We start from the raw sequence: 15,744 nt of genomic DNA, 5'->3' as shown, positions 1-15,744 counted from the left end.
CCCACGCTGTGTCTGTTATTCCCTCTGCTTAGAGGAGCCCCTTTCCGTGTGGGGAGCCCGGGCCCTCTTCGGCAGGTCTGGGGCTTTGGGGGATCTGGTCTGGTGGTGGTGGGGGGCCTGGTCAGAGCTGCAGACGCACTGTGAGGGACCCTGGGTCCCAGGGTTCAGAGGCCACTTGCCGGGCTCCGAGGAAGAGACGTCTGCACACATGTGGGTGGGGCTGGCCAGGCCACCCCCGCCCCTGCGGGAGTGACACCTGGACTGTGGCCTCGGGCGGGCCGCTCATCTTTCCATGAAGTGGGCCGTGGACATGGGTTGGGGCTGTCGGCACCCCCAGTTCAGGGCCGGTGGGGTGCAGCCTAGGGAGCTGAAGGTCGTCGTGGTGGGCACTTGATGGGGCCCAGCTGTTGTCCACAGGGCCCGAGAGGCAGGGCCAGGCCTGGGCAGTGGAGCAGCTCGAGTCCTAGCCAAGGGGGATCCCAGAGGTGCAGAGGGAACCTGGGGGCCAGGGAGGCGGGGTGGGACGAGTTCCCACCTGCAGAGTCTCCACTGCCACGTGAAGTGACGGGGCCGTTCTGTCGTCGTAAAAACAACAATCAAGATTTCAGAACATAAATCCTGGATGGCTCCAGTGTGCCAGGCTTGAGAATGCGGTGAACTAGACAGCCGGAGAGCCCCAGCCCAGTGCACTTTGAGGGGGAAGGGAAGCTTGGCTCAGCCTAGAAAGCCAGTGAAACGGGTGTCTTCTCCCCCAGACCCAAGACGACCCTCCAAGACTGCACCCCTCCTCCTCCCATCCCTCCGGTTCACAGAAGCAGCAGGGTCAGGCAGAGTGGGGGGCCTCGTGCCCGCACCCTCCGGTCCCCACCGCGTGTCGTCGTATTGTTAAAAGTTAGCTCCTTACATCAGCAAGATGAATTCTCTGCAAAATTACAGTCTCTTGGCCAAAGGGTGCTGTGCAATCATTTAAGGGCCTTCCAGCCAGCCAGGAGCTCCCAGGACCACGTTTGCCTCCGTAAACTTGGGCAAGCCCGCTTCGCACCTTCACACCCTGATAGACGCTTCCTGCAGTGTACCCATTGTACCCCACTGGGGCACGGAGGGACGTCCCCTCCTTCGCGTGAAGCCTAATTGGTTACCGCCCCCCCCCCCCCCCCCCCCCGTCCAGTTGTGGGAATGGCTGAGGAGGGCTCAGACTTCCCGTCCCCTCCAGGCCAGCCCCAGCTCCCCCCAAAGCCACTTGGTCGGTAGGGGGCTGGAGACAGTCACCTCGTGCCCCACACGCAAACTGAGTGAGGTGCGTGGAGTCATGTGGCGGGGGGGGGGGGGGGGGGGGCATTGGCCTTTTCTCTTGTTTTATCTTCTCATTCCTACCTCAGGGCCTTTGCACATTCACTCCCTCTTCCAGGACCTCAGCCTCCCTGCAGGGCTGGTTGCATCCTCTATCTATTCATGGGGCTTACTCCTGCCAAATGTTTAACTGTTTTCTATGTATCACGTCTTTTTGTTCTTGTATGCCTCTGTTAACGGCTTTCTTTTGCATTCAGTGACTATTTTCTAGTGTAGCTAGAAAATTAATTCTTTTAATTTTTTTCATTGTGCTTTTTGAGTTTTTTAGGGGGTTGTTCTATAGTTTACCACACACATCTGTTGGGTTGCTTTTTACTGTGACAAAATATGATTGGTAGGGGACTTCCCTGGTGGTCCAATGGCTAAGACTCCACACTTTCACTGCAGGGGACACAGGTTTGATCCCTGGTCAGGGAACTAAGATCCACAGGCCACGCAGCCAAAAAAAATTTAAAAAATACAAGATTGGCCATTTTTAACTGCTTTGTAAGTGCACAGCTCAGTGGCATTAAGTACGTGCACATTGTTGTGCAACCATCCCCGCCCCCCCCGCCCCCGCATCCATCTCCAGAACTTTCTCTTCCCAAACTGAAACTCTTAACTCCCCATCCTCCTCTCCTAGCCCCTGACCCCCACCATCTACTTCCTGCCTCTATGGATTTGGGTCCTCTGGGGACCTCACATGGGTGGGATTATACAGTATTTTGTCCTTCTATGTCTGGATTCTCTCACTGATGTCCTCAAGTTCCATCCACATTGTAGCATGTGTCAAAATTTCCTTCCTTTTTAAGGCTCAATTATATTTCACTGTGTGGGTGGACCTCATTGTGTTTATCCCTCATTCATGGATGGACACTTGGGTTGTTTCCACCTTTTGGCTACTGTGAATCATGCTGCTGTGAACATGGGTGTGCAAATCTGTTGGAGTCCCTGCTTTCAGTTCTTTGGGGTATGCACGCAGGAGTGGGATTGCTGGGCCACATGGTACCACATACATCTTAATGTACCAGAATTGCCTTCAGATGGACACTTGTTCCAGTGACTATTGAAAGCGTACTCCTACATAGCTCTCATCCCTCGGCCCGTCCTTGCTCTTCTTGTTAGACATATTACATGCTTATGTGTTGCAAACCTAGCACTGCAATGTTGCAGTTGTTACTTTATATCGATATAAGTTCGTCTGTTAAAGGCTGGCTGGTCCCTATCAGGGAAGCCGTTTCTGACCATCTGTGCAAAGCCAGTGTCCCAACCCCCCGAGTTTCCTTTTGGCTCTGATATCTGTATGACCTTGTTTCTTACGGGTCTGTCTCGCCCACTGGGACGCGAGCTCCCTAGGGGAGGGCCAGTCCCGAACCCAGACAGCACGCTTACTGCAAACAGGCACTCCATAAACACTTTTTTACGTGGATTTCATTATGGAGATTAAGGAGCACGAATATGAGTTTCCAAAACGGGCGGCGACGCGTCCCACGTCCCCCAGTTGAGGAAGGGGCTCCCAAATACTAGGCGGCCGGCTCCAGCCTGGGGGGTCCGAGCACCCAAGGTTGGCAGAGGCTCCTTTATTCCTCGCAGCCAGAGCTCTGGCCTCCGGACAGCAGAGGGCGCGCGTCCTCCGTTGGGAAAGCGGAAGCGGAAGCGCGCGCAGCCCGGGGGCGGGGCACGTGAGAGGCCGCGCGATAACTGCGCAGGCGCGGAAAGGACGATCCTTTCTGAAGAGCCGACCAGATGGTGAGTGTCGCGGTTAGTGTGTCCGTTCCGGGCCCATCCGGCGCCATCCGAGCTCTGGCCGCGCAGTGGAGGCCGGGATCAGGCCGCGCGGCTGCGGCAGCCTCCTGCAGGCTTCTGGAACCGCCGCCGGACATGGGGGCGCGGGGCGGGCCTGCTGGGTGTCGGAACGACCCGGGGCAGGGAAGGCCTGTGTCGGCCCGCTTGTCCCAGCCGAGCCCCCGTAGCCCCGGGCCGCCCCAGGACGGGCCCGAGGTGGTGCGTCCCCGTGGGCTTCCGTGCCCGGGAGGGCCGCACGTTTCTCGGCGGGAGCCGCGGGCCCGGTTATGCCGCCGCAGGCTGGGAGATGGGTCTCGGGGTCCCGCTCACCAGTATCCCGGCCCGCGCAGGCGGAAGTGGAGCAGAAGAAGAAGCGGACCTTCCGCAAGTTCACCTACCGCGGCGTGGACCTCGACCAGCTGCTGGACATGTCCTAGTAAGTGGCGGCCGGGCAGGGGAGGGGGATGGCGGCGGCGGGGGTGACCGAGGGCTGGGGGCTGCGGCCGCGGTCGTAGACCGTGTGTAAAGGAGAGGGCGGGGCTGCGTGCGGATAAAACTCCGCGTGGAGACGTTGAGGATCGAATTTAAAAGGATTTCTGTGCGTCCTCTTTGGACGTGTTTTCGTTCACTCGGAAATGTAAACGCTGTTCTAGCTCGCGAGCCTCTTGAGATCGGGCAGCTGCAGGCTGGGATTTGGTACGTGGGCGGGAGTTTGCCGATCCCTGGTCTAAGGTTTGGCTGGAGGAGATGGAAGCTTTTAGGCAGGGTGGGTGCGACGACCTGGCCCCCAGATGGGGAGGGAGGCTTGCGGACAGCCAGGGACGCCTTTTTTCCTGGAGGTGTACGCGGGTCTGGCTCGGAGGGACCGGCTTCCTGGGGGCACAGCACAGGGTCCTCGTTGGCTGTGGGTTTCTCAGGGTGGCCCCGCTCCTGGGTTCTTGAGGCCTTCGGGGCAGAGCAGTTTGCCCGTGAAGTTCGGCGGCTTCGCCGCCTCACCTGAGCTACCTCTTTTCCTGGCTCGGCTTCCTTGTTTGTAGACAGCGGGGGCGGGGGGGGCGGTTCTTGAACCGGAGGGCTTTATCCCGAACATTCGGCGCGGGTGCCGTGGGCCCTGGCCGGGCTGCGAGTGTTGCTTTGAGGGCCCTACGGGAAGCGGGAATGTCAGTGGGCGGGCGGTGAGGGTGAGCCGGGTCTCAGGCCTCCTGCTCTGTGCGCTGTGCCTGCAGTGAGCAGCTGATGCAGCTGTACAGCGCGCGGCAGCGGCGGCGGCTGAACCGCGGCCTCCGGAGGAAGCAGCACTCGCTGCTGAAACGGCTGCGCAAGGCCAAGAAGGAGGCGCCGCCCATGGAGAAGCCGGAGGTGGTGAAGACGCACCTGCGCGACATGATCATCCTGCCCGAGATGGTGGGCAGCATGGTGGGCGTCTACAATGGCAAGACTTTCAACCAGGTGGAAATCAAGGTGCGTGTGGGCTGTGCTGGGCCGGGGTGGGCGGGGCGTGGCCACCCACGCCCGCCTGACCACCCTGCTCCCTTCTTCCTCAGCCCGAGATGATCGGCCACTACCTAGGCGAGTTCTCCATCACCTACAAGCCTGTGAAGCATGGCCGGCCCGGCATTGGGGCCACCCACTCCTCCCGCTTCATCCCCCTTAAGTAGGCTGCTGGCCAATAAAGGTAGAGACTTGTCTAGTCCTGAGTGCGACCAGTCCTTCCCACGTGTGGTGCTTCTGGTCCACCCCCCAGGGAAGGGGGCTGGGCCTGGTCACAAAACCTGGAGGCTCAGGTGGGTCACGGGCCATCGTTGGACAGCGTGTGGCCCTGGGTTTCCTGCTGTAGACACAGCCCCTCGGGTAGGCTGAGGCTAGGGAACGGGTGGGTTGGGCTCTGTGCTAAGTCCCGGGATGTCCAGGGGCCTGCGCTGCCTGCATCGGTGCCTCCTCTTGGCTCTCCCTGTGCTCCTGATCAGCTTCCGAAAACCACAGTAACCCCGGGGCCCGGAGCCTTGGATTGAGCCTTCCTGGGGTGTCCTGTGGGTGGGGTCTCCACCGTGTTCCCTAAGTCTTCCTGGTCAGATCTTGTTTCCTTCACGATGGGAAAGATGGCAGATGCCCCAGTGGATGGACAGGCACCGTGACTGTCCAAGCAGCAGTGAGGCCCTAAGGGGTCCCTACGACTTGCTGATGGGATGTGGAAGAAAGTGGATGGGACTCCCAGGTTCTGGCCTGAGCTACTGGAAGGCTGGAGTTGCCATCAGCCAAGGTGGGGAGCAGGGGGGTGTTCTGCAGGTGGCCTTTAGGCACCCAAGTCTGCACCTCAGTTTAGAATGTGAGGGGCGGCCACAGTCCAGCCATGGAGATGGGGAGGAGATGATTGAAAGGAGCTTCTCCCCCTGTGACTGCTGCTCTGGGTTCCTTTCCCGGAATTTCAGTTTTAACGTAATTTGCTTGTGCTGTTATATCTTGGTCTGGAGTTAAATTGAACAGAAAGCACAGCTCATCGTTTGTAACCTCGAGTGGAGAAGGCAGGACACAGATTGCGTGACAGGATTAAGCACTCGGGTTGGCCCAGTTTGGCAGAAGGACCCAAGTGACGAGACTAGATTCTCTGCAGTCTGTCTCATGTCCCTGATTCATGGAGGGCTCCTTTAAACCCTTAAGGAGAAGAGAGCAACCCGTTAGGAACAGGGCTGATGTATAAACAGACAGACGTCAAAATGCTGCTGGACCTCTAGTTCCTAACACGCGCACATGCCAGGAGCCAGAGCCCTGCAGAAACCATGAGCTTCCGTGGGCTGAAAAAGGACAGGTGGGCCTGACCTACACCTGGCAGGAGGGAAGGATGAGTGGGGAAGGCAGCCCGTGGGTCCAGCGCACTAGATGGGACACCTGGGTGATGGCAAAGGTGAGAAGTGAGGGGCTGGCAGCCCATTCAATGGATAGAATACTGACACGCTTGTGGATGGCCCCCTGAACCTGATCGGGCTTCAGAAGAACCAGCTAGAAACTTGAATACATCACGTGAGGCTTGGGTGAGATTAGCTGTCTGCCTCGCAGTGAGTTTAAAGGCCTTTGTGAGGGCTGCCATGGAAAGTCTCTGGGCAACATGGACCAGATTCACTTCAGTCAGAACAGGACCTTGCCTGCCCGGCCCCACAACTGGAAAGGAAGTAGGTAGCCTCCCTCCACTGTAGCCTCAGTTGCTTTTTGGAAATTCCATAATTTAAAAGAGCAATTGGGCTTTACCTGGTGGAATAGTGGTTAAGAATCCGCCTGCCAACGCAGGGGACACCAGTTACAGCCCTGGTGGGGAAAGATCCCACATACCGCGGAGCAACTAAGCCCTGCGCCACAACTACTGAGCCCGCGCGCCTAGAGCCCGTGCTCCACAATGAGAGAAGCCACCACAATGAGAAGCCCGTGCACTGCAACAAAGAGTAGCCCCTGCTCGCCACAACTGGAGAAAGCCTGCGCAGTAACAAAGACCCAGCGCAGCCAAAAAAAACAAAGGACTTCCCTGGTGGTGCAGTGTTTAAGAACCTGCCTGCTAATGCAGGGGACACGGGTCCTAGCCCTGGTCCAGGAAGATCCCACATGCTGTCGAGCAACTAAGTCCATGTGCCACAACTACTGAGCCTGTGCTCTAGAGCCCGTGAGCCACAACTACTGAAGCCTGTGTGCCACAACTACTGAAGTCGGGGAGTCCTAGAGCCTGTGCTCTGCAACGAGAGAAACCACTGCAATGAGAAGCCCATGTGCCGCAACTAGAGAAAGCCCGCGTGCAGCAGCAAAGACCAACACACCCATAAGTAAATCAATAAATATTTTAAAAAGGAAAGAGAAAGCAATTGCTGAAGTAAACACGTTTTTTACATTGGATTGGAAGAGTAGAGAGGAATGCCCTGGGCAAATCCGACCCTTCGCAGGGAGGTGGTTTTTGACCCTGAGCACGAAAAGCTGTACAGACGTGCGTAACTTTGGAGCTGCTAGGCCCTCCTGCAGGAGCAAAATGCATGTGCCAGGGGTGTGAGCCCCTCCATCTTGCGCAGTGGAACTGTGCTGGTGGAAGTGGGGATGGGTGCTGCCAGGGGTGTGCAAACATTGCCATTTGTTTGTAAATAAAGTGTTATTGGCACACAGACCTACCCATTCATATTCATTCCGGTGCTTTCCTGGCCTGCGGAGTCAAGTTACTGACTGAACCTTTAGCACAGTTTCTTGTTTTGTAAAAATGAGCAGGACCCTCCCTGGGACAGCAGCATCGGTGTAACCCCTCATCAGGCCCCCCATAACCAGGGTCACCTTTTGAGCGTTCACGGGAAGCTTCCAGCCTGGCCACCACAGGTCACCGGGGTGGGCTTAGGGCAGGAGTGGCAATGATCATCACTTTAATTTTCTGCAGTTTGTATAATAGTTACGTCAGATTAGGAGACTGCGTATTAGTATTGATTCGAACACTGTCTTATCCAGACTGCGGCGCGCACTGTAGCCGCCAGGTGGCGCCTGAATCTTGGACTACTATCGGGGCGGTACAGGGGGCGAGGCAGGAGTCCTTGTAGACCCGGACGTCCCCGCCCAGCCCTTCTGTCTGGTGGCGGCCCGGGCTCCGCCTTCAGGCCGCGCTACGTTCCTGCTTCTTTGTCCCGTCCCTCCTGAATCTGTCCTGGGCCCCTGAAGCCTGCGCGCCATCTCCACCATCTCAGAGGCAACTCCCTCGCTGGGGCTCGGGGCACTACACCCCTCTCCCACCCCCGTCGGTCAGCTAGCTTTAGAACCTAACTTGCGTCTGCCGCTTCCCACCGCCCCACTGCTACCACCCTGGCCAGCCCTCCACCATCTCCCACCTGGACGTCAATTTAATGCGTGTCATCCTCCTGGGATCTCCCCAGGCTCCAGAAGAACGCCCAGGGTCCGCCGTGGCCCAGGAAGCCCCGCCCCCCGCTGTTCCTCGTCCTCTCCCAACCAGTTCCCACCTCCCAGCCTTCCCACGGGCTCCGCTCTCCGCCGGACGCCCTTCCCGCTGATTCTCGGCACCTGCTTGCGGAGGCCGGTCCTCACCATCCCGCTACAGTAGCGCCCCTTTCTCTCGCCGCTTGTTCTCTACTCCCCAGGACTTAGCAGAGCTCGTGATAACGCCCCCTCCGCCACTCCCACCGTCCCTTTCCATCCCCCCCCTACTATCCCTCCCCACCCCACACCATCCTCCCCATCTCCCACACCCCACCCCTCCCGGACGCCCTCAGTCGCCCCGGATCCCGCCTCGTCTCCCGGCACCTCCGACGGCCTGTTCTCCCCGAAGCCGCCAGAGGGCGCGTGTGAGCAGCGAGCGGGGCGCCTCCCTGCTCTGCCCGCCGCCCTGGGGGCTGGCTCCCTCGTCCCCCGACCCCGGCGCTGCACGGCCTGACCCGCCCAGTCCCCTCCTCGTCCTCACCTCCTGCCCCTCCCTTTGCGCTAGCGGTTGATTCTGCCGGGATGCTCTTCTCTCTTGGGTCACCCCTCAGGTCTCCACTCAAGTGCCCTTCCTAGTAGCCCCCCACGCCCCCCACCTCCCCTGCTGTTTCCTCCTCAGCGCCCACTTCTAGCCAACATGTTCTCCTGTTGACTATCGGTCCCTCTACCCCCAGTGTCAGCTTCCCACGGGCAGGGGCTTTGACTATTTTGTTCACTGCATAGGGCCCAGCACGCAGTAGGTGTTTAAGTGTTTGGTAAATGACTGAAAGTTGGTTTACGTGTGGTGTCGCCCACCAGTCCCCCGCGTGCCCAGCGCCCAGTTCAGAGCCCGGCAAGCAGCAGGCGCGCAGTCAACGTTTGCTGAATGACTAATGAACGGAACGCGCGGCCCCGGCCACTGCAGGGACACTGTCCAAGCGGGCAGCCGACTGAGGCCGAAGGGCGGCGCCCCCCTACGTCCCTTCGAGATCTCTGTCCTCCAGGGGACCCCTCCTTCCCCGGGCCCACTTCCCAACACCGGACCGCCTCTCCAGCTCCCGTGAGAGCCGCTCCCTGCTCTTCCCCCGCCCCCAGGGACCCCTCCCGCGCCTCTCTAGGGCTCCCCAACCCCGTTGGACCCCCGCCCCTCCCCCCTCCTTCTCCGCTCACGCTGGTCCCCGCCCCCATCTCCCTCACTCGGTATCTCCTCACGCCGCCCCTCCCAAGTCCTCAGTCCCTCGAGACTCCCTTCCCCCGCCTGGGAGGGCCCCCCAGTTCTCCCCTCTTTCGCCCCCTTCGCGTTAGAGTCCCCGCCTGCCCCGCCGTGTGACCCCCTCTCAGTCCCTTGCTCCGCGCAGGCGCAGGCTTCCCGGCCCGTCCCTCCCACCCCCACCCTCGGCGGCCGAGGGGCGGGGCGCAGACTGTTTGAGGCGGCCGCGGCTCCATGGGGCTCCTGGGGCTGCTGAGCCTGCTGCACTCGGCCTTCTTCGGGGACCAGGTAGGGCGCGGGGGTCCCGGCCGCGGCGCGTGGGGTCTGGCCGTGGGCGCGGCTGGGGCGGGAGAGCCGCAGCCCGGAATGGGGTGAGGACCGCGGGAACGGTGGTCGCGGCAGCGGGAGGCGCAAGGGCACGCGCAGGGAATCGCCAAGGGTCTGGGGTCTCGCGCAGTCGCTGTGGAGACCGTTGCCAGGGAAACCGCCTCAGGTTGTTCGCAGGGCTGGCAGCCCCTCCCCCGCGCCGCAGCCACAATCCCCCCCCCCCACTCCGGGTTTGCGCAGGCGCGGCCACGCCGGGCCCAGCCTTCTGCCTCCGAGACAGACCCCCGGACCCCTCCTCATTGCGCAGACCAGAAGACTGGCTACGGCGGGAGGGCTGCGGCGGGGGCGCTGCGGCGAGGACTCGCTCTGCCGAGGCTCCGTCGTGCGCAGGCGGGTGGGGGACCGTGCCACGCCCTACAGCTCTCCAGGCCTCAGTTTCCCCTTCTGGCCGCAGAGCGTAGGGCTGACTTAGATGTTCGCCCTCGCGGATGTCCATAGTAATATCCATCCCACCGGGCCCGAGCGCTTTGCTGGCCTCCGAAATCTGAATTCTGGGGCTATAACATCCCCTCTTTAAGAGAAACTGAGGCTGGGAGGGTGCTGCGGGGAGCCCAAGGTCACGCCTCGAGCTGGGCTGGAGCCTGAGCGCGGGGCGGAGGCGCCCGCAGAGGGCACAGCCCAGAGGCCGGCGGGAGCTGTCCGCGGTGCTGAAGGGGCCTCGAGCCCGTCCGCTGCACGCACGGGAAACTGAGGCCCAGAACCGTGGTCAGGCGACCCATCCCGGGTCGGGATTCGGGGACGCGGCCTGGACCAGCCGGCCCCACCCCTCCCCCACCTCCAGTGGCATTCTCTCCTCACCTGTCAGGGCCCTGCCCAGTCACCCAGCCTGAGCCCGTCTCTGTGATCTCATGACCACCTGCTGCCTTCCTGCTCCCCTGTCCCCCACCCCAATCCAGCTCCGAGTCGGGGGACGCTCCTGGTTCCGCCCCCGGCCCCTGACACGGCGGAGGCTCAGTGGGGAATGGGGGGGGCGAATCAAGGGGGCAGAGATGCCCGGGGTCAGGCTCAGAAGGTCCAAGAATGAACCTGGCTGTGTGCCAGGCTCGGGGGGCGTTGTTTTATGGTGACGATGGGGAGAATCGAGCCCTGTGCGGTAGAGGGAGCAGACGATACCAGGGAGGGAGACTGGGAAGAGGCCCCCCACTAGGCCTTGGCACCCCGAGATTGGGCCTGGGGTCCTGGGAGGCTCTGAGGGTTCAGAAGGCTCTTGTCTTTCTAGAATTTACAGTGATGCCCGATTCTGGCTGTGGCTCAAAGATTTACAGGGTCAAGGATTTGGGGTGGTGTCAGGGACGCGATGTTCCAGAGGCTTGCGGACAAGGGCATTTTGCCTTGGGGTCTCAGCCCTCATGTGCTCTCAACCTTCCAGGCCCCAGCCCCACCCAGAGTGGTGAGGAACGCCCAGGGAGGGCCTGGTTGGGCTTGCGCATGAACTCAAGCAACGTGCTCCCTGCCCTGAGCGTCAGTTTTCCCCTGTGAATGAGGACAAGACTGGCCATTGTACCCTCCAAGCCCCCTGCCAGCTCTAACGTTCTGGCTGAGAGGGGCCTGGAGAGCAGTGGCATCTAAGACTGGATGGGGGAGCTGAGACTTCGTCCCATGGGGGTTGGGGCAGGGATTCTCTAACCACCTCCCAGTGAACAAAATGGGAAACTGAGGCCATGCCCCAGGTCATGCAGGGGAGTCAAGGTGGAGCTGAAGTCGGCTCTGGGCTCTGTGCTCTCCCCGCCCCCATTCCGGTTTTGCCCAGTCTGCCCTGCTTTCCCGTGGTCAGCTCAGCCCCAGGACTCCTCCTTCTCTAAACGCCGCATCAGTTCCCTGGTCCAGCCCCACCACCGAAGTCCATATGCCTTGAGTGGGCTCTGATCTCTCCTGGCTCCAGGCATTGTATGTGCTGTTCCCTCAGCCTGGAATGCTTTTCCCCTCCTTGATCCCATGCCCAGCTCTGATTCATGCTGAAGAGGCCCAGCACCGGTGTCCCCTTCTCAGTGCAGCCTTCCCAGCCTCTGGAAAGAGCCCTTCTGCCCATTGCACTCGCTCCCGGGTCCCCCAGGCTGGGGGCGGCTGTGTTTGGCTCCGGAGGCTCTGGAACACCCAAGGTCCAAGTTCTTTCGGCGCCTCCAGTGTTTTTGTCCCAGGGTGGGACACAAGGGGCCTCCTGCAGCCGGCCCAACAGGAGACACCATGGTGGCCGTGGTCCTTGTGTCCTTGGCTGCCCCTCCTGTCCTGTCCTTCCCTGCACCAGCCCTTACAAAGGCTGCAGCCACCTCCCCATTTTACAGAGGGAGAAACTGAGGGTCTCCAGGTGAACGACTTGCTCTGGCCCCCCCAGCCAAGAGAAGAGAGAGGCAAGCCCCAAAGCCATGTCTCCTTCGTCCTTTGGGCAGCTGCAGATTCGGCCTCTGGGTGTTAAACCCTCAAGTGGCCTCCGGGGACCTACTGACGATCTGAGACAGCTGGGGACGGGTACTCCTGGGAGCCCAGCCCCCTGCCTCCAATGGCTTCCCTTGTGCGAGGGTGAATTATGGGTCCCACAGGGGACAGACACAGAGTCAGAGATTCAGAGAATGTAGGAAGGGCCATGGAGTCATGGAGGCGCTGACACTCTGCTAGGCAGGGGGACAGGGAGAGATGTAGGGTCCCAGCGTGCCTGCCCATCCCCCACGCTCACCCCCCATGTCAGCCAGGACGCTCGACGGGGTGGTCCAGCTAGATCCCCAACCCTGGCCTGCCCTGACCCATCGGATCCAGGCCAGGCCGTATCCGTGGGGAGGGGCTTCCTGCCCCGCCCCTGGAGCTTCCCTCCCTCCACCCTAAGGTTCTGATGTAACACCCAAAACTGGATGGCTTACACTCAAATTCTGCAGATCCAGCCACTGCAGGTTCTGAGACGCCATTTCACCCCGAATGGAGTGGAGGACACAAGGTCATGGTCATTGGGAGGCTCCCTTCCCTAAGGGGTATTCACCCATACACACACGCACTCTCACACACACACACACACACACACACACACTCCGCCGAACCCGCTCGGAGGCCCGAAGCCCCGCACCCGCCGGCGGTCCCAGCCCCAGGCCGCCATTGGCTGTTGCCATGGCACCAGCCCATCTTCCCGTGCCGCCATTGGCCGCCGCGCCTGCATCCCGCATCCTCCCCCGCTCGCGGTGGTCTCGCCCAGCGCCCGGAGTGGCGGCGCCGCCTGGCGAGGCCCGGACTGGGCTTTGTCTAACGCGGAGTCCTCGTCCGCCCCGCCGAAACCCCGGAGCCCTGGAGCCCGCGCCCCGCGGCCGCCCCAGCCCCGGAGGACTGGGAACTTGGGCGGGGCCGGCGTAGCTGCGCGGAGGGAGGAACCCCCAGGCCCTCGGCACCGCAGCCAGCCCAACCCCAGTGAGATTAAAGTAAGCGGGCGCCTTCCCTGGGTGGAGGGCAGCGCGGGTGCGGCCTCCGCCTTGCCGGAGTCTCTGTCCTTTTCTCTCTGCCGCGCCTGTAAGCACACAGGCTGGAGCCTCCGTTTCTTCAGGGCGGAGCCAGAGGAGAAACTGTGTCCCAGGGAGGTGGGCGTCTGTGTCGCTGCAGTTGATCCCATGCAAACACCCACTCACAGGTGTCAATACCCAGACCTCCCAGAGTCTTCGGACAAGACACTGTGTGTCTTGGGGAATGGTGCTGCACCTCTCTGGGTGGCAGCTTAACTAGAGGACGTGCGGCCCCTCACTGTCATTCAGACAAAACCCCTAGCTATTGGTGCTTTCCTATCGGTGCACACATCTCGGATGCGGTCCCCCGAGGCAGCCTGGGGGTGAGGGGCAGGCAGGAGGGAGGAGGTGGCCTTGTGACGATGGCAGGAGTTAGGAGAGGTGCTCCGGGCAGGAGAACTGCATGTGAAATGGCCTGGGGGAAAGAGAGCTGCCGTTGGCAGTGATGCGGGCTGTATGCAGAGGGCTCACAGCTTATGCTGAGGGCAGTGGGGAGCCGTGGAGGCATTTGCGCAGGGGAGAAATGGAATCCAACTCGCAACTTTCCCTCTGTCTGTGCATGAAAAGGGGATCGTGGGAGGCCGGAAAGAGGCTGGCGAGGCTGCCCTGGGAGGGGCCAGCTGGGTAGAGCTTGAGGAGCTGGTGGGAGTGTGGTGTTGGAGACCCAGGTTGGAATGGGAGGGAGCCTGATGCGTGGCCCTGCTACCAAGTTCAGTCTGATGGGGACGCAGGAGTGACCACTGGGTCACTCCTGTGGGGGGAGTGAAAGGTCTGAAGCTCTGTCTGGGCCATTCCAGAAGAGCCCCTTGGGGGCAGCCTGGGGAGAGGGCCCCAGGAGGGGTCTGGGTTTGCCGAGTGGGAGGGGCATGCGCGGGACTAGTGCTTCCCCCTGGCTGGGCATGGCATGGTGGCCTCAGCCAGGACACAGGGCCCCAGCCGGACCCCAGGGATCTTGCCACAGCGCCAGTGGGTCCTGATCCCCAGCTGGGACCCCCGACTGAACCTCGGGCAGGATCAGTATCAGGGTAAGAAAGGGGACTGTGGTCCTCAGGCGCCAGCCTCCCCCACCTGACACACTGTCACCCATGGGACTGTCCTGTCTGCTCCATGACCACCATCCCACCTGGCCCTCTAGTCGGCCCGTAAGATAAGCCTGGTAGACCGAGTTCTCCCCATTCCTCAGATGTGCAAACCGAGGCCTGCAGCGGGGGAGGGGCTTGTGTGCTTCCAGCACTGCCTGGACTTGTGACCGCTTCCGGGACTGTGTCTGGGTCCCAGTCGTGCCTGCTGCGTCCCCCCAGGCTCGGCTTCTCTCTCTGGGAACAGTCAAATGCTGATCCTTGAGGCTCAAGGCTCAGGACTGTGACAAGGTGTCAGATGCCAAGGCCAGGCACGCAGTAGGTCCTCTGAGTGGTTAGAACGGACTGACTCCTCCTTGGGGCCGAGCCCCCCCTACCCCTACTCCAGGCCCAGCTGTGCCCACAGTGGGTGGGGGGGCTCCTGGGGGGAAGGAGAGGGAGAATGAGTGAGCGAGTGAAGGAATGGGTGTGCCCCGGTGGTGGAGGGAGAGGGAAGGGGCAGGTGCCCCCCTGTGGGCAGGGGCGGCTGACTGATTTGGGGAGGGGGCTCAGGCGGGCAGGGGGAGGGGGCTCCCAGGGAGGAGGTGGCGGAGGGGATGGGCTGCCATTGGTGCATCTCAGACAAAGGCGGAGGGAGGGGGTGAGGGCTGATGGGAAGGGAACAAAGAGGAAAGGGGGGCCGGTGGTGGGACGGCTCGGTCAAGAGGGCCAAGCCAGGGAGGAGATACCGGCTAGCTGGACAGAGGGAGGAGGCTGGGCTGTAGCAAGAAGGGCAGCCAGACACACAAAGAGCAAGTGGCAGTGGCGGCTCCAGGGGCGGGGGCAGGGGCCTCCGGGGGCTCTAGGGACAGAGGGCTGACCGGAGGGGCGTCAGGGCCGAGCAGGTAGCTACTCCGGATCCAGCTGCTGCTGGAGGGGGTGTCCAGGCTGCAGACCCCCAGGATGACTACGGTGGGTTTGTGTCTGGCTGGCTGGCTGTCCAGCTGCTGGGGCCACCATCAGCCCGTCCATCGCTTTCTTAGAACCTTCACGGCGTTCTTATTGGCTAGCATCTGGGCCAGCTGGTAGTCTGTCCACCCAGCCTCTGGGCGGCTGTGCTCATTCAGGAGAGGGTCTTGGCTGTCCGTCCATCTGTCTGTTTGTCTCTCTCTCTCTGGCTGTGTGTCTCTGAGCCTGGTGGCATTGGACTGGTGAGTCCCCCTGCCAGTTTCAACTGTCTGGCTGTCCGTCTGTGTGTCTAAAAGCCCCACAGTGAGGGCCAGCGTCTGTCTGTGTCTTGTCTGTTGGTCAGTTCAGCTGTCTGTCTGAACACCTCTCCGACAGTTCTGTCCCTCTGTCTCCCGTTGTCCCTGCCTATGTTCGTCACTCCGCCTGCCAGGCCGTCTGTCCCCCAGATGCCCTGGGCCAGCACCATCCCGCCTGCAGCAGTCCACGCCAGCCACCCCTGCCTGAGACCCAACCCAGGGCTGGAACTTAGGTCGAGGGCCGCCCCCTACCCAGACCCTCAGATCATCCCTCTCTCCCGTGGGCCCAGGCGCTGCAGGAGCTGAAG

The 15,744-nt window shown here is 61.4% G+C and overlaps 1 protein-coding gene across 1 annotated transcript; it reads left to right on the top strand.

Moving 5' to 3' along the window:
* Positions 1-3,075: 3,075 nt before the first annotated feature.
* RPS15 (ribosomal protein S15) lies at positions 3,076-4,810 on the top strand. Its single transcript, XM_065873873.1, has 4 exons — positions 3,076-3,333; positions 3,465-3,550; positions 4,341-4,575; positions 4,659-4,810. Exons 1-4 carry the CDS (start codon positions 3,076-3,078, stop codon positions 4,770-4,772), a joined length of 693 nt encoding a protein of 230 aa, XP_065729945.1. The 3' UTR covers positions 4,773-4,810.
* Positions 4,811-15,744: the final 10,934 nt, after the last annotated feature.

Source organism: Phocoena phocoena, chromosome 3, assembly GCF_963924675.1.
Source record: "Phocoena phocoena chromosome 3, mPhoPho1.1, whole genome shotgun sequence".
Taxonomy (NCBI): Eukaryota; Metazoa; Chordata; class Mammalia; order Artiodactyla; family Phocoenidae; genus Phocoena; species Phocoena phocoena.
The sequence above is the reverse complement of the archived record's forward strand: the minus strand, read 5'-3'. Positions and strand labels throughout refer to the sequence as shown.

What these genes read in the sequence shown, in the direction of transcription:
- RPS15 (XM_065873873.1), top strand. Translation starts at nt 3,076, where the DNA reads ATGGTGAGTGTCGCGGTTAGTGTGTCCGTTCCGGGCCCATCCGGCGCC. An exon ending in CCCAGGACGGGCCCGAGGTG is followed by an intron (nt 3,334 to 3,464) that starts GTGCGTCCCCGT and finishes CGGCCCGCGCAG; the next exon opens with GCGGAAGTGGAGCAGAAGAA. An exon ending in TCAACCAGGTGGAAATCAAG is followed by an intron (nt 4,576 to 4,658) that starts GTGCGTGTGGGC and finishes CTTCTTCCTCAG; the next exon opens with CCCGAGATGATCGGCCACTA.